Source organism: Canis lupus, chromosome 36 (genome assembly GCF_048164855.1).
Source record: "Canis lupus baileyi chromosome 36, mCanLup2.hap1, whole genome shotgun sequence".
In the NCBI taxonomy this organism is placed as follows: domain Eukaryota; kingdom Metazoa; phylum Chordata; class Mammalia; order Carnivora; family Canidae; genus Canis; species Canis lupus.
The window spans coordinates 1,235,888-1,258,888 of NC_132873.1; the positions used below are offsets into that span (position 1 = coordinate 1,235,888).

Here is a 23,001-nt window from a genome sequence, read left to right on the forward strand (position 1 = left end):
TTCTCCTGCTGCTGCCCCTGCTTGTACTCTCTTGCTCTCTCTGTCAAATAAATAAAATCTTAAAAGAGAAAAGAAAAAAAAATCGCTAATGTGAGGCTCTAGCAAAGATTCTCCCCTTGATCAAACTTGAGTCAGGCTCCCAATTCAGTCCAGAAAGGATTCCCCTACCCTCAGTATCTGATTACCCTTAATATCCAATCAAATTCATCACCAACCACCATCCCCAGGTATTAGGTGATCATTCTGGCTTGCCTTCTGAAAAATCCTGTCAAGTTGGTTTAGCTGGAATCCTGACCCCCCCCCCCCCACCTTACCTTTGATGTTTCCACTTAGTTCAAGGTTCATTGACAACTCCCAGCCCCCATGGCTATAAATTTCCCCTGGTCCATGCTGTATTTGTAATTGAGTTCAGTTGTATACAGAGGTCTCTTTCCCCTTATTGCAATAGCTCCTGAATAAAATATATTTTTTTTATTTTTAAAAGATTTTGTGTATCTATTTTTGAAAGAGAGAGCAGCATGGCAGGATGGGGGGGGCATAGGGGGTGCTGCAGAGGGAGAAGTAGACTCCCTACTCTCCACTGAGCAGGGAGCCTGAAGCAAGACTCCATCCCCTGACCCTGGGATCATGACCTGAGCCCAAGGCAGACACTTAATGCTTAATGGACTGAGCCACCCAGGTGCCCTGAAATCTGTTTTTAACTATTGTGTAGCTCTTGTTTTTCTTTGATAGATGATACAACTCAATTTAAGTCTCATAGCTTAACCTTTCAAAAGGGAAAATCTGAGTGGTTCACCCTAGCCTATATAAGGCTTCTCCCTTTGGGGAAGAAGAGAGGAAATAGGGGGTTAGCACATATCATAAAACAAGCTGATGGATTTCTGGGTGAAGCAAATTCTCTAAGAAGGGACAGGAGAAGATCATGATTAGTATTTGTGTTTCAATGATCTATACTACATGTAAAAAAATAATATCCATTGAACATTAATCAAATAAATAGAAGAAAGCACAGGGAACGGTTATTTCTGTAATAGTCCATTTATTGGGGGAAATAACCTAATAATGTAGTTGAAGCAAATAATGTTATGTTAAAATGAGGTGTCTCTGTATTGAGAGTTTCTCAGTAAATACAACAATGAGAACATTGTCTACGAAACCAAAAATGTAGGGTCTCAGGGAGTTTTTACCACTAACTAACTCAGAAAGCTGAGGAATTAACCAGTTTTTAAAATTCGTTCATGAATTTGTTTATTTATTCAGTAAACCAGATGCTAAGGGGATTTCTCAGTTCTATGACCCAGGCCCAGAAAACAGGGTCTGGGTCATTTACATCCCCTTGTTTACGTCCCTTCCAATCCCGAGCTTCTGTGCTCAGTATAGGCCTCTCTGCTCTTCAGTTGTGCATACAAAACTCCCTCACCTCATTGTCTGCTAATACCTCCACCTGGACATCTGCCGCACGTCAAGCTTCATACCTCCAAAACTGAACTCCCTGTCTTCTTGCCCAAACATCTCCCCCGGTTTGGTAAAAGGGCCACTCCATTCCTCCAGTTGGTCATCCCACAGATCCCGACTCCTCTTTCTTTCATACCCCATATCCAATAAAGCTCATCGGCTCCACCATCCAGAAATGTCTCTAGACTCTGCTGCCCTCACACCACCTGCACTCTGCGCTAAACCATCATCACCTCTCAACTGCTTTATCTTATTAGCCTTCCAACTGACACCCATGACTTTTAAGACTGAAGGCAGATTAAAGCAGTTTCCTGTACTCAAAGTCCTCCACTGGCTTCCCGTGTCACTTAAAGTAAAAGCCAAAGTCATTACCATGGCCTCAGGACTCTCAACATGTCCTGTCTGGTGACCCTTCTTCCTCATCTCTCTGTACTCTTCACTCACTCTGCTCCAGCTACACCGGCTGCCCCGCCTTCCCTAGACAGCCCCGGGCAGGTTCTCACCTCAGGGCCTTAGCACTTGCTGTTTCCTTTTCCAGGAGAGGATGTCTTTCATATTTCTACAGGGTTTATTCCCTACTCTCCCTGTCGGCTCAAATGCCAGCTTCCCCATGAGGCCTTCCCTCAGGCTGCATCCTCTGGAAGCAGATGCTGAGGCAGAGATTGGCGTGCTGAATATTTATTAGGGATTCACAGCTGTGAAGAGAGGCAGATGTAACAGGATTAGGCAGGAGAAGTCAGCTGCAATACAGGCCCGACAAGGTGTCATCCAACCTGGGAGAGAGCTCTATCAGCGGGTCCTGCACTATAGGGACGTGGCCAGGCTTCTGTGTTCTGCTCTCATGTAGTTACTGAATTTGGGTGCCCCATGCAGGGCGTGGCTGAGCCATGGTGGCTCTCAGCCTTGAAGGGGTCTGCAAGCTCTAGAATGTGTGCTGACCACCTCCCTTCTATTTTTTTTTTTAAGATTTTATTTATTTATTCATGAGATGCGCAGAGAGAGGGAGAGAGAAACAGATACACAGGCAGAGAGAAAAGCAGGTCCCATGCAGGGAGCCCGACGTGGGACTTGGCCCCGGGACTCCAGAATCATGTCCTGAGCTGAAGGCAGGCGCCAAACCGCTGAGCCACCTGGGGGTCCCAAGACCACCTCCCTTCTATGAAGGCGAAACTGTACAGTGTATCTTGGAATCTTCCATGTTGCCCCATTTAAAATTGCAATACCCTCTATCACCTCTATCACCCTCCACAGTTTTATTTTTTTCGCTGCACTTAACACCTTCTAATATACGATGTAATTTGGTTATTTACTTTATTACATGGTTCTTTCATTGGAATATACATTCTAATTGTAGCGCAATTTTTGTGTCTTTGGAGCACAGCTGCATTTAGAATGGTGCCCCGCTCATAGCAGGCACTCAATGAATTTTGTTATTTGAAATACTTGTTAATGTGAAAGCAGTCGTTCAGTAGCCTGTCTAGTCATCACATGTAAAAGCCTTGCAAGAGCCATGTCTTATTTGTCTTGTCAGCATATGGCACTTAGTAGGTGTACAACGCGTTTGTTGAATAAGTGAATACATCTATGAATGACAGTTATGTGAAACACATACGTAATTTAAAAGTCATTAGCTATACTAAACACTAATAAGAAACAGGTAACATTAATTTTTAAAATATCTAACACAACATATCTAAATTCTATCATTTCAACATGTAATCGATATGAAAATTATTATTGAAATATCTTATTGTTTTAAAAAATTTGTTCTGCACTAAGTCTTTAAAATTCAGTGTGTATTTTGCACTTATACTGTAACTCAGTTTTGGATTGGTCACATTTTAAGTTCTGGATAGCTGGATCCTTGGGTGGCGCAGAGGTTTAGCACCTGTGTTTGGCTCAGGGCGCGATCCTGGAGACCCAGGATCGAATCCCATGTTGGGCTCCCGGTGCATGGAGTCTGCCTATGTCTCTGCCCCTCTCTCTCTCTCTCTGTGTGTGTGTGACTATCATAAATAAAAATTAAAAAAAAAAAGTTCTGGATAGCCCCCTCTGCAGCATAGCTGTACTGGAATCCTGCAGTTCGCAAGGCAGAATAATACAATATGTGGAAGGGGAGTGTGGGTTGGAGAGGGGAGGTCTCCGACGTCAGTGATTTTCTGGGTCCTCATCATGACCCTTCAACTTAGTAGCTTTGGATGCGCCCCGGCCCCAAAGGCACCAGCGACAGTCACAGGTGAGCATGTTGGGTCACAGGTGAGCATGTTGGGTCGGTTGCTCATCAGCAGGAGGAGGCCTTTCACGGGAGGGATCCATGGGGCGTTGGTGATGGAAAGGACTTGTTGTGGGGTTTGGGTGTGTGTTAGAGGATTTCAGAGAGGGTCTCAGGAAGGTCCCTCCTCTGGACTGGACTGGAAGCTGTCAGGAAACGGGGATCACTGTGTGATCGGAGGTGTTCGTTTGGTCCGGAGGCAGAAAGGTTAGGCAGAGGGTCAAGCTGTGGTTGGTAGGGAGGCAGGGGTCACTCTCATCAGCCAGCGTCGGGGGAGGCTTGTTCATGTCTGCGGCTTGAGCGGGTTCGCGTTTCGGGTGTTCCCGTGGGGGCGTGGAGGGGCTCCGCGGAGGCCTGCGGGCAGCTCCCGGAGCAGGCGCCGCTTCCCTTCTTCCGAGAGCTGCTCCACCTTAACGAGGCAAGTGACTCAGCTTCCCCTCGCTGCAGTGAGAACCCAGGGGCACTCGTCTCTCCATCCCGAAGGCTGCGGTCAGCACCACCAAGGCGCTCGGCGGGAGCGCGCCGGCCGGGCCGCCTGCAGGATGGCGCGGGGCGCTCCGGGGTCCGCGCTCCTGCCGCCGCGCGCACCGGCTCCCAACACCGGCTCCGCGGGGTGAGCGCCGCGTCGCACTGTTGTTTCCGGAAGGCTCGGGCCGGGCGGGGGCCGGTTCGCGGAGCCTCCACCTGCTCCTCCCCGCCCCGAGCCCGCGCCTCCAGCCCCGCCCCTGGAGCCTTCCCCGCGGCCCCGCCCGGCCCGGCCCGGCCCGGCCCGGCCCCCGCGGGTTTTCGGCTGCGCCGCTTCCCCAGGCAATACGGGCGCGGGCGGCAGCGCTCGGGGAACTACGGCGGCGCGGCCCCGCGGACCCGGCGCGTCCCCGCCCGCCCGGCCGTCAGCTGATGGGCCCCGCGGGAGGCCCCCGCCGCCCCCGCCGCGAACATGGCGGCCGAGATCCACTCCAGGCCGCAGAGCAGCCGCCCCGCGCTGCTGAGCAAGATCGAGGGGCACCAGGACGCCGTCACGGCCGCGCTGCTCATCCCCAAGGAGGACGGCGTCATCACCGCCAGCGAGGACAGGTCGGGCCGGCGGGGCGGGGCGGGGCGGGGGGAGCGGAGGGCGGGGGACCCACGGCCCCGGCCTTGTCCGCGCCCCGGGGGCTCGCACCTTCGCCCTCCAGCCCCGACCCGGTTCCCCCGCGCCCCTCCGGACGCCCCGTGGTGCGGCTGCGTCCTGCCAGCCGGGACCCCCCCCCCCAGCCCGGGATCCCTGCGCCTGCCAGCCGGGACCCCCCCCCACCAGCCCGGGACCCCTGCCCCTGCCAGCCGGGACCCCCCCCCAGCCCGGGATCCCTGCGCCTGCCAGCCGGGACCCCCACCCTCCCCAGCCCGGGATCCCTGCCCCTGCCAGCCGGGACCCCCCCCCCCCAGCCCGGGACCCCTGCCCCTGCCAGCCGGGACCCCCCCCCCAGCCCGGGACCCCTGCGCCTGCCAGCCGGGACGCCCCCCCCCAGCCCGGGACCCCTGCGCCTGCCAGCCGGGACCCCCCCCCCCCCAGCCCGGGACCCCTGCGCCTGCCAGCCGGGACGCCCCCCCCTCCCCAGCCCGGGATCCCTGCCCCTGCCAGCCGGGACCCCCCCCCCAGCCCGGGACCCCTGCGCCTGCCAGCCGGGACCCCCACCCTCCCCAGCCCGGGATCCCTGCGCCTGCCAGCCGGGACCCCCCCCCCCCAGCCCGGGATCCCTGCCCCTGCCAGCCGGGACCCCCCCCCCAGCCCGGGACCCCTGCGCCTGCCAGCCGGGACCCCCACCCTCCCCAGCCCGGGATCCCTGCCCCTGCCAGCCGGGACCCCCCCCCCCCAGCCCGGGATCCCTGCCCCTGCCAGCCGGGACGCCCACCCCCCCCAGCCCGGGATCCCTGCCCCTGCCAGCCGGGACCCCCCCCCCCAGCCCGGGATCCCTGCCCCTGCCAGCCGGGACGCCCCCCCCCCAGCCCGGGACCCCTGCCCCTGCCAGCCGGGACCCCCCCCCCCCAGCCCGGGATCCCTGCCCCTGCCAGCCGGGACGCCCCCCCCCCAGCCCGGGACCCCTGCCCCTGCCAGCCCGGACCCCTCCCCCCAGCCCGGGATCCCTGCCCCTGCCAGCCGGGACCCCCACCCCCCAGCCCGGGATCCCTGCCCCTGCCAGCCGGGACCCCCACCCCCCAGCCCGGGATCCCTGCGCCTGCCAGCCGGGACCCCCCCCCCCCCCAGCCTGGGATCCCTGCCCCTGCCAGCCGGGACGCCCCCCCCCCCAGCCCGGGACCCCTGCCCCTGCCAGCCCGGACCCCCCCCCCCCAGCCCGGGATCCCTGCCCCTGCCAGCCGGGACGCCCACCCCCCCCAGCCCGGGATCCCTGCCCCTGCCAGCCGGGACCCCCCCCCCCAGCCCGGGATCCCTGCCCCTGCCAGCCGGGACGCCCCCCCCCCAGCCCGGGACCCCTGCCCCTGCCAGCCGGGACCCCCCCCCCCCAGCCCGGGATCCCTGCCCCTGCCAGCCGGGACCTCCACCCCCTCAGCCCGGGATCCCTGCCCCTTCCAAACGGGAGCCCTGCCCAGCGCCCCTGCAGCCAGTAACCACCCCCCCACAGCCTGGGATCCGGGAGGCCCCCCCATTCCAGGGGGGACTCCCTCTGCCGGCTGCTGGGGGGGGTGGCGTCCCCTTGAGCTCCTCCAGGCAGTGCCCCCAACAGCCGGGCCTAGCCTGGGATCCGGGTCCTGCCCTCCTCGTGGGGCTCTGCTTGATCTCTGGGGCGGGAGGAGGGCTTCTGGGCCCTTGGCTGTGGTCGGTTCCAAGCCTCGGAGCCTGGAGCCAGGAGCCTGGTGGCAGGTCGCCGCGTCCGGGTGCCAGGGATTCCCTTCTCTCCGCAGACCTCCAGGAGCTTCCATCCCTTTCTTCTGCTTTATGCTGCCTTGACAACTCTTTTTGCACAACACGGGGTCCCTAGATCAGTTTTTTTTTTCTTTACAGCTGTAAGAACCACCTGAACTCTTACTTATCACATAGTTGTTTTTTTCCTAAAGGGGACTTATGTTTTAAAAGGTTTGCTTTTTCTTTGAAAGAAAACATTATTTTCCACCATTAATGGAAAACCAGTATCACTTGCCCCAAAGAATTCAACTCAGCTAAAGCACGTAGCTGTGCGCCTAAAGTCATCTCCTTCTTGTGCTATGACAACTTGCCCACCACACTTTGGGAATCACTGATCTGATCCGATTCTCTCATTTTATCCAAGAGGAAGGACACTGAGGCCCTTGGAGAGTCACAGAGATGCTGGTGAAGCCGGAACGCAACCCAGGCTCCAGCTCTTTGGTCTGCCCAGGGCTGTGTGATTGGATTGAAGAGAAATTATTTGTTTTAAAACTTTAGTGTTTTTAAAGCCCTGAATGTTTAAAAGGTTTGTGGCTTTACGGTGGGAATTTGGAGGAAATGACTGATGTTTGCCAGTGAAATTCGGTTTCCTCCCACAATGAGTGCTCTTAAATGGTGAACTCCAAAAGTCCTAAGGCCTTCTGGAAGACGGCAGGTACTTGCCCTGTCCCCTTAGAGCGGACAGCACTGCCCCGCCGTTTGTAGGCATAGAGCTTCTGAAGTACCGTTGAGGGCCTGTCCTGACTGGGAACAGAGAACCCGAAGCCCCCGGTGCCTAGTCAACCTTTGTGTTTTGCTTTTTGAGTCCGTTGTTTTATGAGCAGGCAGTGGCCTCTCCAGCTCATTTGCAGGGAGCTGACCTCAAAGGAGGAGAGGAGCTATTGCGAGGACCTGGCTGTTGCTTTGCAGAAGCAGCAAGGAAAAGAGAGGAGAAGGGAAGGTGGAAAAAAGGCAAAAGGGCGAAGGACACCATAATGATATTTGCAGGACATGAACTTGGATGCAGACAACATTTTATAAAACTTAGGTATCTTATGCAGCAAAATATCGTATTCCTGACTCATGATGTCGGGTGAATTGCCGAATGTTTGCGATTACTGGCCAGGAGCAGTGCTGGTAAATGTTTTATGGAAAGTGATTACTTAGCTGCTCTGGGACTGAAATGTTCCGGGGGAGCCTCAGATCAGCCTAGTTTTTCACGGGAGCCCAGCAGGGCCCTTGCCGATGACTGGACCAGGTGAGGGGTGAAGCCTTGTGTTCGCAACTTGTGTTTCATGCCCCTGGAGCTTCCTTGAAGGCAGGATGCTTTTTAGCAGGTGCCTTAGTTCGTGAGATTTATGGAAGCACGTGGCTATGGGTTTTTTGTTGTTGGATATGGTGGTGTATCTTTAACATTGTCATGACTATGTGCCGTACTCTTTAGTCATTCATTCATTCATTCATACCTTCATGCACTCGTTCATTCATATATTTAGAGATACTGTACCTATTGAGTGCCAGGCTTAGGGAATACAACAGGGATCAAAAGTCATAGCACTTGCCCTCCTGACTTCTGATTCATTGATATTTATGGCTCTTGACCTGATGGAACCAGCATATTAAGGAAGCAGAACTCTGACCACCCTTATTCATCAGACAGGCATTTATTAGACACTGTGTGCTGGACCTGTGGGATAGAAAGACAAGTGATGCCAAAATCTGTTACCGAAGGGCTGGACAGACTGGTGACGAGATGGCTCTGTGCTGTCAGCTTCCAGGGCGTTGGGGAGACACAGAGGGGAGCATGTCCTTGGGGCCAGGGTTTAAGGACAGCCTCAGGAGATGTCCCTGGACAGAGCAGTGGGCTGTGGGAAGAAGAGGGGCACATCCCTGTCCCAGGCAGGTGGAAAGAGCAAGGGGCAGTAAGGGAGCACGGTTACTTGTAGGTGACCGGAGCAAAGGGTATCTGAGTGGCCGCAGCAGGACAGAGTCCTGAGAGCTGGAAGGCCTTCCTCGTACGCCAATGTGGGCTGTTTGACTTCAGTAAGAAACCATCAGAGATTTCAAAGCAAGTGACAGGACCCGAGTTTGTACTTTGGAAATAACAGTGGCTAAACCTTTTAAAAGTCCCTTCTCTCAAAAAATAAAAATAAAAATAAAAATAAATGAATTAGTGAAATAAAAGTCCGTGCTCCCTACTGGTGCAGAGTCGGACCTCTGTATGGGGCTGCATCCCTCTCACGTTCCCCACGAGGTGGGGAGTACAGGCACCTCCCTTATCAGTAGCTCCAAGATTCAGTGTGTTGTAAAAGCCGAAGGTGGGCTTGTTCTGTTGGTTGGTTCGTAAACTGGGCCTGAAAACTCCTTGGTGGTAAAACCCAACCTGAAGAGATGGGACCGTGTGTAGTCTTTTTTTTTTTTTTTTTTTTTTTTCCGTGTGTAGTCTTTATCCCGTGCGGTGTGTCTGTCCGTCTTCCCGCAGAAGCAGTTCTCCTGGGCCCCCGGAGTGTTACGGGACAGACGGTGGGTGTGTGCCTCCGATGGCAGTGGGCCTTTGACAGGAAACCAAGGCACAAAGATACTGAAGTAACTGCCCAAGGCCTAGTAGCTAGTAAGTGATTGGGTTGAGATTTGAACCCAGGTGCGACTAGGGGGCCCTATTGCGCATTTGGAGAAACTGAATCCAGTTGGTATCCGTCAACGATCGACTGTTCTGGCAGCAAGTGTGACATGCTAGGATTCCACCTTTGGCTATAATTCAGCTATCCTTCCTTCCTTTTAGGTTTTTGGTTTTTTTGTTTTTTGTTTTTGAAGTTTGTACCTTTTCTAATATAACTTGTGCTGTAATGCTCAGAACGGCAACTTTTAAATTTAAAGTAGGCTCCTGCTAAAGTTAATTCACTTGATAAAAGTTAAAAGCAGTGAGAACTGGCGTGAGAGCACTTTGAGAGGAAAAGTGAGATGTGAGGGTTGCCTAAAGTTAGTGCCCATTTTTCTAAACTAGGCCTGTGGTTCTCAACAAGGGGTGATTTTGCCCCCACAGGGGGATGTGGCAGTCTCTGGGGACATTCTGGTTGGCAGGACTATAGCGGGGATTGCTGGCATCTAGAGGGTCAGGCCAGAGATGCTGCCCAGCATCCTGTAAGGCACGGGACAGGACCTCACTACAAGAACTAGCAGCTCCAGATGTCAGTAGCACCGTGGTTGAGACAGCCGGGGTTAGGCTCAGTGTACTTACTTCTCTGGTCTCCCCAGACAGCGGTTCTCAAACCTGAGCATGTATCAGAATCAAATGGAGATTCTGATTGAGCGAGGCTGGGATGGGACCCCAGCGTTTGCATGTCTTCCAGGTTCCCAGTGATGTCGATGTTGATGCTGCTGGTTCAGGAACCCCACTTTGAGAACCGCTCTTCTGCACGAGTGTTGTGGGCACAGTGGGCACAGTGTTTGCCTTGCAGGCGCACGAGGGGCGAATACTTTGTACTCTGTCCTCTTCTGTGTCCTTTTCCGGGATATATTTGCCTGGAATCAGTTACCTGTACTCGTCTATTTCCCATTAAAACCAAACCGTGTGGGACACGTCTGAATACACACCGTCCCCTCGGGGAGTGTTAACCTGCTACGGAATGCCCAGCCTGAGCCCCTCGCACCAGGAGTCACTAGTAATGCTTTGGGTGCCGAGCTTTGGGGTCTGAGCAGAAACCGTCGGAGTTCCTGCCGCGGAAGGGTCAACAGAAGGTGGCACTGCTCCCCTGTGTGCCTGCCTGTACATTCTGTTAAGGGCCTCATTACTGCACTCTTGTTACCCTACACCTGAATGTGTGTTTTTAACTTAAGTTTGCAGTTGCCTGAACTTGGGAACTGGCATTTTTGAACATGCCAAGTATGCTGCATTTGTAAAGCTTAAAAAAAAAATATTCTCTCCAATCAGGACGCCTGGGGGGCTCAGCAGTGGAGCCTCTGCCTTCGGCTCAGGGCGTGACCTGGGGGGTCCAGGGATGGAGCTGTGCATCGGGCTCCCTGCACGGAGCCTGCTTCTCCCTCTGCCTCTGGCTCCGTGCCTCTCATGAATAAATAAATAAATCTTTAAAAAAATATTGTCGAATTAATAAAGTAGGACTCTCTCTAGCCAGGAAACTGTAAAAAGAAAAGTACCAAACCTGGGTGGTAAGTTGTAGAATTTGAACTACAGTAACCATTTTCCTGATAGTGGAAACAGAAAGTGAGACTCAGCTTTCTGAACAGAAGTGAAATGTGCTGAGACCTTGAGAACCCATTCCCAGGACACATTTGCCCTTTGATTTTTTTTTTTTTTTTGCTGTGGACTGCACCATACTTTTAGAATCAGTTGAAGCATAGAATTTTTAAAAGAAAAGACTTCATGATACAGCCTTAGAAATAAGGCCACTGGGTGTTACACTATATGCTGGCAAATTGAATTTAAATAAAAGATTAAGTTACTTATAATTTTTTAAAAAATATTTTATTTATTTATTCATGAGAGACACAGAGAGAGAGAGAGAGGCAGAGACACAGGCTGAGGGAGAAGTAGGCTCCATGCAGGAAGCCCGACGTGGGACTCGATCCTGGGTCTCCAGGATCACGCCCTGGGCCGAAGGCAGTGCTAAACCGCTGAGCCACGTGGGCTGCCCAAAATAAAATATTTAAATAAGATAAAAGAAATAAGCCTGCCATCCTGCCATCTTCATTTTTGGAAAACAGTTTGAGGATGAGCGTGCTTATGCTTTTGCCCTGATGCAAAAATGGAGGTCACCATTGATTTCCGCCAGAAACTCACTTGTCTGGCCTAAGTCAAACAAAGGCAGATCTCATGTGTTTTAAAATACTGTAGGATGTTGCACTTAGGCTGGTAAACAGTAGCAGTTATAGAAATCCAACTTTTAAAGTGTGGCATCTGCTTTTCTTGCCATTGTTATAAACCAGCTTTTTATCCTGATACGCTTGTTTCCTTTCAGATGTTTCTAAGCACATTAAGGTAGTTTGAGGGAAAAATTATATATTTTTAGCTGCTCACGCGGAAGTCATTTTGAATAAACAACCTGAGTTTTTAAAGTGTTACGCTTAGGAGAAAACCTGGCATAGCTGGAAGTTGTTGGCTTACACATTAAACTGGGGTGTTCACTGCTGTGTTTTTGTCATCACGCAGTGCTGAAAAGTGGACTCTGTTAGAAAACAAAACGAAGAAAGGAGAAGGAGGAAGGATTTTTTCCTTTTGTTGGAGTGGCCCTTCGTCGTGAGGATCGTTTTCTTTTTATGGCACGGTCGAGAGCCAGTCCTGGATCCAGAAGGCCCGAGTTTGAGTCCCAGCCGTGTGACCTTAGGAGAGGTTGCTTAGTCTTTCTGTGCCGTAGTGTTCTTATCTGTGACATGGGGACAGTGCCTACATCAGGGTTTTGTGAGAATTAGGATAATTAATATGCACAGTGCACTGAACAGTGCCCAGCACAGGGAAAGCAGTTTGCACATGTTGTCTGTTATTATTTCCCATGTAATTATTTTAATCTCATCAAAAGCTGAAGATGTTTGCTTGCTCTGTGTGCATGTGGAAATAAAAAAAAAATTTTTTTCCGTATGAAGTAGGACAGTAACCATTTGGGGATCACTTAGAAACCTAAGTTCTGGTAACTGTCTTTGAGTCGTGCCTTCTCATCATTTCCGTATCAGTCACTTACAAGTCACGTCAGTCGTGGGTTTTCCCTCATAACACCTGTGCCCTGCTTTGTTCAGGGGCCCCACGGCCACCCCTCGGCCCACGGATTCCCTAGAAGGACCGCTGACGTAAGCTCATGCTCATGGCCACGATTTATTGCAGTGAAAGGACACAAACAGCATTGGTGGAAGGAAAGGCACAGAGGCCGCAGGAAATCAATGTGAGCTCCTGTGCATCTTTGCCCTGTGGAGAGACCCACAGGAGGGGCTCCATCCCTCCACATTGAGTTATGACCCCTTGGGTACAGCACTGTCGACCAGGAGGCTCAGTAGAGACTCTGTGCCCACCGCTTTTGGGGGCTGGCCGGGTAGGTGCCCTCTGCCTGGCGCTTGCCGAAATTCCAGACTCCCAGAAGGAAGCAGGTGTGCGCTGGTCTCAATGTTGTTAGCTTGGGTGAATCAACAGACAGACCTGGAAGGAAGAAAGAAGTGTGGAACAGAATTGGAAGCTAGGCTGCTCTTCCTCACTGCCTCAAACTGTACTTTTTTGGATTTGGTTTAACCCTGTGTTTTGAGACATCTAGGCTATGGATAGAGCTTGAACCTTTTCTCTTGGTGACATAAGAAAGTGTTGCATGGACCCTATGTTGACTGCATCCTGCCTTGATCACTCCTGCTGCTCGAGGTTCTGATGGCCGTCAGCCTTCTTGGTAGCACAGAGGTCGCAAAAAATCATTTGGATGCTAACAGTGAACAGATGGCAGCAGGAATGGTTCCTCAACTGAAAAAGAACACATCTGCAGGTAGGAAAGTAGCCATCTGGCTTCTGGAGAGGCAGTCCAGGAGCTGGTGGGGATGCCACATAAGTGGCCTTCCTCTTGGGATAAACATCTGCTTGTGACAACAGCAGGAGTTCGAGAGGCACCAGCGCGGGCCGTTGAAGCTGTTCACAGTTCCTTCCCTGGACTGTAGAAGGAGATGGGAATATAAATTTGTTCTCAGCCAATCTAATTTTCCTTGGTGAAAAGAGGCTGGTTTCCCTGCCTACCCGTTTAGTTGGTTCAGTAAAAATCTAGTGTTTTCCCCCTTTGTTACCAAAGGAGAAAGGCTTCTTTCTGTTACAGGAATGAAGAGGGCAGAGTTCAGGAGACTTGGCTGAAAGGAAACTGCTATTTATTTGATAAGAGCAGATTGCACTGATGGCCATGTCCTTTTCTTTCTCTTTTAGGCTAACATTCTAATGTTAGAGAAAGCTCTGGAGGCGACCAGAATCACACACTGTGTCTGGAGCCCCCGGAAGTAGTTAAGTGTAGGAAAAAATATCCTTTGCTGAAGGTAACGGAAATGTTTGGTGATTTATCAAGATGCGAAATAGTATCAGCAGCCCTAAGAGTGACTTTCCTCAAACTTAACTATTGTAAGAGGTTAACAGAAGCAGGCCTTGGGCTTAATTTGAAACATATCCTATCCTCTGTATTCTGTGTTCAATTGGTTAGTTGAGTAATCCTGGCATAATGTAACAGTTTATAATGTAAAAATGGTTGAATTGCTTTCATTTAGCTGTTTGGGGATCATTAGGGTGTTTTTGAGAAATTTAAAAAGGGGTACCTGGGTGGCCCAGTCAGTTGGACGTCCAACTCTTGATGTTAGCTCAGGTCTTGATTTCAAGGTAGTGAGTTTAAGCCATGCACTAGGCTCCACGCTGAGTGTGGAACCTGCTTTAAAAGAAAAAAAAAAAAAAAAGATCTGGTTTTAGAAATGCTGATGTGTCAGGCGAGACAGAATTTGGCCTTGTGATTTTACCGCAGCACTGGTGTGCGCTTTGAATCTTTTTACCAAAGTGTGGGCGTGATTTTCAAGGTAATCGTATTGGAAAATAAAATGTCTTGAATCCAGATGTGTGTCCTCATGCAGTTTTAGGTTTAAAAATGATATTAATCAGCACTCCCACAAGATGCCCCTGCTTTGAGAGCCAGCGCTTTTCACCAGAAGAACCATGCTTGGAATCTGTCTTCTTTCTTCCTCTTTCTAGCTTAAGCAGTTAAGGCTTTATAGACTTGGTGATTTCCTAAAGTACATTTTTAAGTTGCTTTTAATCAATTCTTTGAGGGGAGTCAAAGGGCCTCGAAGAAATGAGAGGAGCTCCTCCACCTATTCTGACCATCAGGTATATCTTTGAGAAGAGCACAGACTAGTTTCACTGGAACACATACTTCATTCTTAACCAGACCTGTGGTTTTTAGTCTGCTTTTCATATATCTACTGTAGTAAGCTAAGAACATGCAGAATTTTGATCCTTGATAGGATGAAAAACATTGAATAATAATTAAGAGTAATAACTTCGTTTATGCTTTACAGTAACTTCTTTAGTTTCTCGGGATTCAATTTAGCATCTGCACAGGGATCTGCCTTCGGCTCAAGTCATGATCTCAGGGTCCTGGGATCGAGCCCCACGTTGGGCCCCATGCTCAGAGGGAGTCCACTTCTCCTTCTCCCTCTGCCTCTGCCCTGGCTTGTCCTCTCTCGCGCATGGGCATGCCGTCTCTCTCTTTTGCTCACTTTCTCTCTGAAATAAAATCTTTAAAAAAAAAAAATTAACATCTGTGCAAAGCAAGGATCCTCTATTTCGGTTCAAAGTGAAGTGAACTTATTTGTTTATTCAGTACTTTTAAATCCTTGACACTCGGTAAGTGCCAAATGCTATCTTTTTTTAAAAAAAAAATCTTATTTATTTATTCATGAGAGAGAGAGAGAGAGAGAGAGAGAGAGAGGCAGAGACACAGGCAGAGGGAGAAGCAGGCTCCATGCAGGGAGCCCAACGTGGGACTCGATCCCTGGTCTCCAGAATCATGCCTTGGGCAGAAGGCAGGCGCTAAACTGTTGAGCCACCCAGGGATCCCCCTATTTTTTATTTTAAGGGCAGAATCAAAGATACTCTATTTCTTGAACAGATAGCATTGTATCATTTAGTTTCTGGTATGAGACAAACCAGGTAAGATTCAGTGGCTTAAAACAGCAAGTACAGTTGACCCTTGAACAGCATGGCTTTGGACTGTGCAGGTCCACTTATATGTGGATTTTATATGGCATGGTACTATAAATGGATTCTCTCTTCCTGATGATTTTCTTAACTTTTTCTCTTCTCTGGTTTATTGTAAAAATAAATGTCCATCAACTGATGAATAGATAAAGAAGGGGTAAACTATATGTACAATGGAATATTACTCGGCCACCAAAAAGAATGAAATTTTGCCATTTGCACAAACGTGGATGGAGCTAGAGAGTGTTGTGCTAATGCAAAATAAGTCAGAGAAACACAAATGCTGTATGATTTCACTCGTGGGAAATTTAAGAAACAAAACAGATACACATACGGGAAGGAAAAAAAAAGAGAGAGAGAGAGAGGGGAGCAAACCATAAGAGACTCTTGACCATAGAGAACAAACTTAGGGTTGATGGAAGGTCGTGGGTGGGGAGGGGGTAGGTGGGCGCCAGGCACTAAGGAGGCACAGCGGGGTGTTGTGTGCATGTGCTGAATCCCTGAATTCTGCTCCTGAAAGCAGTATTACCCTCCTTGTTAACCAGAATTTAAATAAAAATTTGAAACGAGAAACATACCAAATATGTGTTAATCGAGAGAGATTTTGTTGGACTCATTGTTCCTGTTTAGCACAGAAGTCAGGGTTTCTTTGAACTAAATGAGAGCTTTGAAGTTAGACCTCGACTTGTGCATAGTCTGGATTTTTTTGGAGGGAAAAAGTAATTTACTTTTTCATGCTTCCTTTTTGTTTAGGGGTTAACTCCTTTGGAAGGTAAAATGTGGAATTTTCTGAAAAGCGTTTTTTCTTTTTTAAATTGTTTTACTTAGGGGATCCCTGTGTGGCTCAGCGGTTTAGCGCCTGCCTTCAGCCCAGGGTGTGATCCTGGAGTACCAGGGTCGAGTCCCACATCGGGCTCCTTGCATGAAGCCTGCTTCTCCCTCTGCCTGTGTCTCTGCTTCTCTTTCTGTCTGTGTCTTTCATGAATAAATAAATAAAATCTTAAAAAAAAGAAAAGACAAATTTAATTTAAAAAAATAAATTGTTTTACTTCTTATTTACCACGTAAAGCTGCTTTGTTTTGAATTATTTTGTAATGTTTTGAAATGTGAATTTTTATTATCCTCTTATAAAAGAGCAATAAAATTGGACAAAGCAATTCAACAAACTGATGCTTTGTTTGATTCTAGAACCTTGACTCTCCTTACATTTGCCTCCCTGAGTATAAAAGGGAGGCCTTGGCTGACGTCTTGTCATGAGGATGTGGCTCACATTCTCCACCAACAGTAGCCTTTTTCGTATCCTGGAGTATTTTCTAGAACACAGGACGTAGCTCTGTCTGCCACTATAGTTCACTGCTGTGAACTCATAAGAACTCAGGCAGGGACACGTTTTTTAAGAGGCACGGAGTATTTATCGCCTTGTGTCTTTCAGGCCTGGTGGCCCTGGTGCCTCTTGGTGTCGTCTGTTAACTGCCCTCCTGCTTCGGATTCCTTCACTGGCTGTGTCCCCTGCTGACATGCTCAAGGTTCTGTCCATCCAGCACCTCGACCCTGGTGTCTCGGTCCTTGGGTCTGCGTCTCCCTGTGAGCTCTGGGTGTCCTGGGCCCTGTGCACTAACCCCAGGGATGCTCAGATCTCCCACCAGCTTCGATGGGTCCCCCTACTTGACATCGCCTTTGACTCTAGTGCCCACACTTGCGCTGGAGCTTCCGCCTGAGGCCTGCCTTCCTCCCCCACCTGCTTGCTCTTGCCCGAATGAGGGAGCACAGGCGTCCGTAGGGAGCAGACGGGCTTCGCCCCCAGCCAGCTGCCTGGACGTCAGACGTTCATCCCTGAGTGTGCCGGGCTCACGAGGACTCGTTCAACTGTTGGCTCATTCTGCTCCTTGAGTTGGGGGCTGGGGACTGGGGACTGGAGTCTCTGGGCTCAAGAAACACCCCCCCCCCCAACCGCCACCCCCAAGTCACTGAAGGCCTTGGTGGCTCTACAGCTATGATCCTTCTCTCCTACCTGGCTTGGCCCAGTTATAGAAGTGAAGTTACATCATTTTACGTTATACTTTAAAAAAAAATTAACATTTCGTAAACATTTTCTCATGGGTTCACGATTTCTGTGTGGATTTTTAATGACTGTGAAACATACTAATTCAGTAGCTTATCATGAACTCATGATTTTCAGAACGATTTGTAATGACTGCGTAAGCTATGGAATTAATAGGCCATTAACCCATTTCGTTATTTCACCTTTCCCCCCAGTTTTTATTCCTTTGAGTAATGCTCATAGGAACTTTTCTGTAATGCGTTAATTCCTTTTTTTTTTCCTGTTAAATTTCTTCAGAATCGGTTGCCGAGTATGGAGTTCCTAAATCACTTGGTTGCTGTTATTACTAGTAGTAGTAGCAGCAGCAGCAGCAGTATGAGGCAGGAAACATTTTTCTCAGTATATGGGACAAATTTTTGCCAAAGAGTTCTGATTCCCAGTGCTGACAGAAAATTACAAGAACCCTAGAAATGGCTTTTTATTCTTTTCAGTTGTTCATTTGCTTAGCCCTGCACAGCAATATGTTTTAAACACTTGAAATATTTAAAATAAAAAAAAAAATACAGTCCAGCTTTGGCTTCTTGTTTTCCAGAAAATAAATGGATCATCCACCCTGCTGAAGAACGATAGGCAACAGGGCACCTGGGGGGCTCAGTCAGTGAAGCATATGCCTTCTGCTCAGGCCATGACTTCAGGGTCCTGAGATTGAGCCCCACGTCAGGCTCTCTACTCAGTGTGGAGCCTGCTTGTGCTCTCTTGCTCTCTCTCTGTATCAAATAAATAAAATCTTTATTTTCAAATAAATAAAATTTTTATAAAAAATAATAATAGACAAGTAAAATGATGGTAGTGGTGGGCATCCCATGTAGTGATGCATAAATATTACCATGCTTCTCTAACTAGGAGGGCAGAGGAGGTTGCTGTAGGTAATAGTAGCTTGGAGAACTCTGAAAATGTTTTATTTAGGCTCTGAAAGAAATGACACATTTCCTCTCTAAGTACCTCTTGGAAAAATATCAAACTATTGTTTTAAAACAACTTAAAATTAGAGCCTGGCAAAGGTGAACATGTTTCTGACGTTTCAGTTTTAAGGAAAGACTTCTTTTCAGATTGACATGGTCTTGGAATCTCAAAGAAAACTCATCCACTAAAAAAAAAAAAAAAAAAAAAAATGGCTAGATTGAGCAGCAAGCAAAGCATAGAATGAGTTTAGGTGAGTGGGTGTGAACTTGTCAAAATATTAAAGGAAAAGTTAAGCTGTTATATTTTAATTTAACTTGGTAGAGAAAGCAGCTTAGACATTCAGCTAGGCAGAAAATATTGTGGTTCTGTAGAAATGAAACCATCTGATCCTGACACTTGGTGATTACATGGTCTATTAATAACGCGCTAGAGTTTTTAAAAGTTTTCTCCTGCAAATGTTACTAAACTGTATTCTTGTATTGCTTTCAACTTCTCAAATAGATTTTACTTCCAATTTACTGAATAGTAAATTTTCTTGGTCTCTCAAATTTGTTGATTTTTTTTTTAATAAGCAGCCCAACTTAAGCCCTTTTTTAAACAACCATTTACTACCCAGTCAAGACACAGTCTAAACACAACACAAAACAAATTCTTATATTACCTTAATAGAAAGTTTACAACGTATGTCTAATATGTAGGTTCTTGGCACTACCGGAGTGTTAAGGGTTAAACTTACCATCATTTTGACTTAATCTTGGAAATGGGAGATTCTAGCATTATCGTGGAAGGAACGGAAGGAGCATGAAAAGAGGCGGGATGGAATTTCAGATGTGAATATGAAGAGGTAGAGAGCTCACTATCAAGGTCAAGTTTGAGCCTGTTTTGGAATTTTGGAACCCGCAACCCAAGCAAGGATGGTCTTCGGTCAGCCTGGACGTAATCGATTTTCTAGTGAAACATCCTGCGTGATCATTTAAGTCTTACCAGTTTCCTAGTGTGTCAGCTGGGTGCAGACCCAACTCGAGTACTAACGTTTGTCCTCCAAAGGAACTAGCACTGTGTTCCCAAAATGCTGGTGCCTGGAGAGTTTCCATTTTGACCTTGGGCTATTTTAAATATCATTCTGAACTTCATGAAATTGAAATTAGACTTTCCAAGGTTAGATGATTGGATGGCAGACATAACCTTTAGGGTTTTCCCTCTCATGGCCAACTTCCCTGTTAGTGAGTGTTCTCCTCTTACACGAGGGAAGAGCGTGTGCCACTGAGTCCTTCTTCGAGCTGTGTGTCCATGAGGACATGGAATTACAGGGACGCCTGGGGGGCTCAGAGGTTCAGCGTCTGCCTCTGGCTCAGGTCGTGACCCCGGGGTCCTGGGATCGAGTCCCGCTTCGGGCTCCCCGCAGGGAGCCTGCTTCTCCCTCTGCTTGTGTCTCTGCCTCTCTCCCTGTGTCTCGCATGAATAAATAGGTAAATAAATCTATCCTTTTTTAAAAAAGGAATGGAATTACAAACTATAAAAATTAAAGGTCTTTTCCTACATGGCTGTATTCTGATCTCCCTCCCCCTCTCTTTTAATTTGGGATGTGAACTTAGACTTTTAGAACTTCCTGTCACAGTACAGGTCCCTCAGAATCAGGTCTGATTATCTTGCCATGAGAAGCTCATGACGGAGGATCTGTTATGGTGCCCAAGTGAAGAAACTGTGCTTGGTATCCTTGTTGTACATTAGTACCTGCTTGACTGCCAACAGCAGAGGTACCTCAGGCTGATTTAAGCTACTGAGTGTTTCTGGTAAGGTTGCTGAGGTGTCCACCTCACAGAACTCCAGACGAGGGAAATAGCTCAGTCTTGGGCATGAGGGATGCTCTTCAACTTGCCTCTGCCTCCTGTAATAGGTGGACTTCATTCTTTCTCTTTATTTGATGTGCAACATTCTGCAGTCCAAGTTGCAAAGCCTATGACCAAAAACAGCCATTTCAGCCGTTGGGAGATTCCGATCTATTTTTCGCTCTCCTTATTTCTGATTTCCCGAGGGAGGAGCTGATTGATCGAGCTAGGATTAGATGCCCATTTCTGGTCCAGCCACTTGTGATCAGGGGTGGGAAGTGTAGAAAGTTGGCCAGGGTTCCATTGTGACCCGTCACCAGTGGCCCGTTGAACACGTGGCTTCTCCTACTCTGTGGCCTGTATCCAGGTCACGTACAAAGTGGTGATTTGCCCACTGTGTTGCTAGGTTCTCTTTATTTGGATGAATGAAGGTCAGCATCTAGTCTGTCTTTATTGCGACCTAATTATACACAGTAACCTGTACAGACCTTGGTTGTAGTTGGGCAAGTCCTGGCAAATGCGTGGACTCGTGAAGCCAACTCCCCGGAGCCTTGCCAGGCCCCCGAAAGCTCAGGCACATCCCTTCCCGTTCTGTCTTCCTCCCCCAGGAGCAACACTAGTCTGATGACTAGGTCACAGACTAGTCACCCGTGTCTCCAAAGTCAAACCAGATGGAGACACAGAGAGTCCACATTTGGTCTTGGGTATTTTGGTTTGAGGGGCAGACATTTGATCAGTGCAGACTCTGGGCAGCGTCTATGTCGCTGTTAGAGATAGTGGCAGGACTGCGACAGAGGTCGCTGCAGGGGCTGTGGGGGTGGGCCGTGGGTAGTGGGCCCTCCGAGCCGAGGCAGCCGGGCCTGCGCGGCCACTCCCTGGGGTGCCGAGGAGGAGGCCGGGGGTGCTGGGCGGGGCTGCGCGGGGAGGAGGCCTGGTGGTGCTCGCCCTTTTGACCCCATAAGCCCGGATATCACTTCGGCTATTTAGGTCATTTGTCATTGTCCTGCCCGTGTGCAGGATTTCCTTGTCTCCCCGTGTGGGTTCTGATGAAACGAGAGGCCGGGAGACCTGGTGTGGGGCAGCGTTCCCCGGGGCAGGACGGCCGGTGGTGGGCACGCCCTCCACGCGCACCTCCCGTTCTCCAGAAGCATCATCTTCCCACAGAGGTCTTCTGCTCCCCTCACTTGGCTCCAACAGCAAGCAACCAAGTTGCACAGCTGGCTTTTCACTAAGAAGAACAGCAATTTAATTTGTACATCCTTCTACAATAAGATTTACCATATCGGGATCCCTGGGTGGCGCAGTGGTTTGGCGCCTGCCTTTGGCCCAGGGCGCGATCCTGGAGACCCGGGATCGAATCCCACATCGGGCTCCCGGTGCATGGAGCCTGCTTCTTCCTATGCCTGTGTCTCTGCCTCTCTCTCTCTCTCTCTGTGACTATCATAAATAAATAAAAATTAAAAATAAAAAAGATTTACCATTTCATCAAGACCATTTGAAATCCTGACTCCTGACTCCCATGAACCTGCCATACGTGGCCCCATAGACGTAGCTGGATGGGGATGTGTGGTGTGCACACCTCGGGTAACGCCCCGTGTGCTGCTCTCCTGGGTGCTGCTCTGTTTATCTCATTTGTCTGATTAATGAACGTTACAAGGGTTAGTTGGGAAATAGGATAAAAAATAAAGTAAATGATCACTTTTCCCTGGAACACAGATAAGATCAAATTGCTAACGGCTGCTCTTCCATTCTTTTCTTTTCTCCACAGAACCATCCGAGTATGGCTGAAAAGAGACAGCGGTCAGTACTGGCCCAGCATCTATCACACGATGGCCTGTGAGTAGCTGAACTGTTGGCAGGACTGCGACAAGTCCAGTGTGGAAGTGTGTCCAGTGCCTTTGATGATTCAAATTTCAAAATGCCTGGGTAAAAAGTGCTCCTAGAGGGACGCCCGGGTGGTGCAGTCAGCGAAGCCTTAGTCATTTGATTTTGGCCCAGGCCATGATCTCAGGGTTGTGAGATCGAGCCCGGCTTTTGGCTCCATGCTCAGTGGGCTGTCTGCTTGAGGTTCTCCCTCCCTCCCCCTCCGCCCCTCCTCTCTCTCTCTCAAATAAATAAAATAAATTTTATTTATTTAATCATGAGAGACACAGAGAGAGAAGCAGAGACACAGGCAGAGGGAGAAGCAGGCTCCCTGCGGGGAGCCCGAGGTGGGACTCGATCCCGGGACCCTGAGCTGAAGGCAGCCGCTCAACCCCTGAGCCACCCGGGCATCCCCAGATAAATAATATCTTAAAAAAAAAAAAAGTGCTACTAGATTTCAAAGTGAGTTCTTAGTTGCCCAACACTCGGCCGGCTGTGCTCAACGGCAGGAAAGCTCCCTTTGCTTGTGCAGAGGAAGTCGGGTCGGCCTGTGCCATCTGCCATCGGTCTGCCCTGCCGTCTGCCGGCCTGACTGCAACTGGCTCGATTGAGCAAAACAAAACAAAAAAAAGCGGAGGTGGGGGAGGGGCGCGCCGGCCGGGTTCCCCGTGTTCTGATTTCGCCAGCCGCGCCGGTGACTGCGCTTGGCTGCGGCTGTCCTGACACGGGAGCAGCCCGGGCGCCCGTGCCCCCCTCACCAGCCCTCTGCCCAGCCTTTTCATAACCCCCTGGGTACGGCTGCGCGATTGGGTCCACGGTGTGGCCCGTTGCCCACGGAGAATGTTCTCAGTGGTTGCATATGTTCACAGAAATAAACCTGGAAGGTAAAGCTTTTGCTGAGAATTTGCAAGAGTCCTGAGATGCAGTGACATTAAGTCCCGCCTCAGGTCCAGGCGCCGGGCCGCCGGCCATCCTTCCCGCCACCGC

At 49.7% G+C, this 23,001-nt stretch overlaps 1 protein-coding gene and 1 long non-coding RNA gene across 7 annotated transcripts in view; one reads left to right on the plus strand and one right to left on the minus strand.

Annotated features, from left to right (window-relative positions):
• The first annotated feature begins 4,587 nt into the window (after positions 1–4,587).
• Positions 4,588–23,001, plus strand: part of WDFY1 (WD repeat and FYVE domain containing 1) — a 117,405-nt gene continuing 98,991 nt past the window's right edge. For all 4 annotated transcript variants that reach the window (XR_012024926.1, XM_072812919.1, XM_072812920.1 and 1 more), the window contains exons 1-2: positions 4,588–4,801; positions 21,920–21,987. Coding sequence is in view for 3 of the 4 variants with exons in the window: in XM_072812919.1 (XP_072669020.1) it covers positions 4,665–4,801; positions 21,920–21,987 (205 nt within the window). In the remaining variant the exon portion in view is untranslated. The remainder of the gene's footprint in view (positions 4,802–21,919; positions 21,988–23,001) is intronic.
• LOC140625583 (uncharacterized) lies at positions 12,424–17,236 on the minus strand. Of its 3 annotated transcripts, none has more exons than XR_012024929.1 (3): positions 17,057–17,236; positions 13,887–13,993; positions 12,424–12,750 (listed from the first exon to the last, which is right to left on the minus strand). It is a non-coding gene; the product is annotated as an uncharacterized lncRNA (long non-coding RNA). The 3 variants fall into 3 exon arrangements; XR_012024928.1 differs by having other exon boundaries at positions 16,525–17,236; XR_012024927.1 differs by having other exon boundaries at positions 13,887–13,996; positions 16,525–17,236.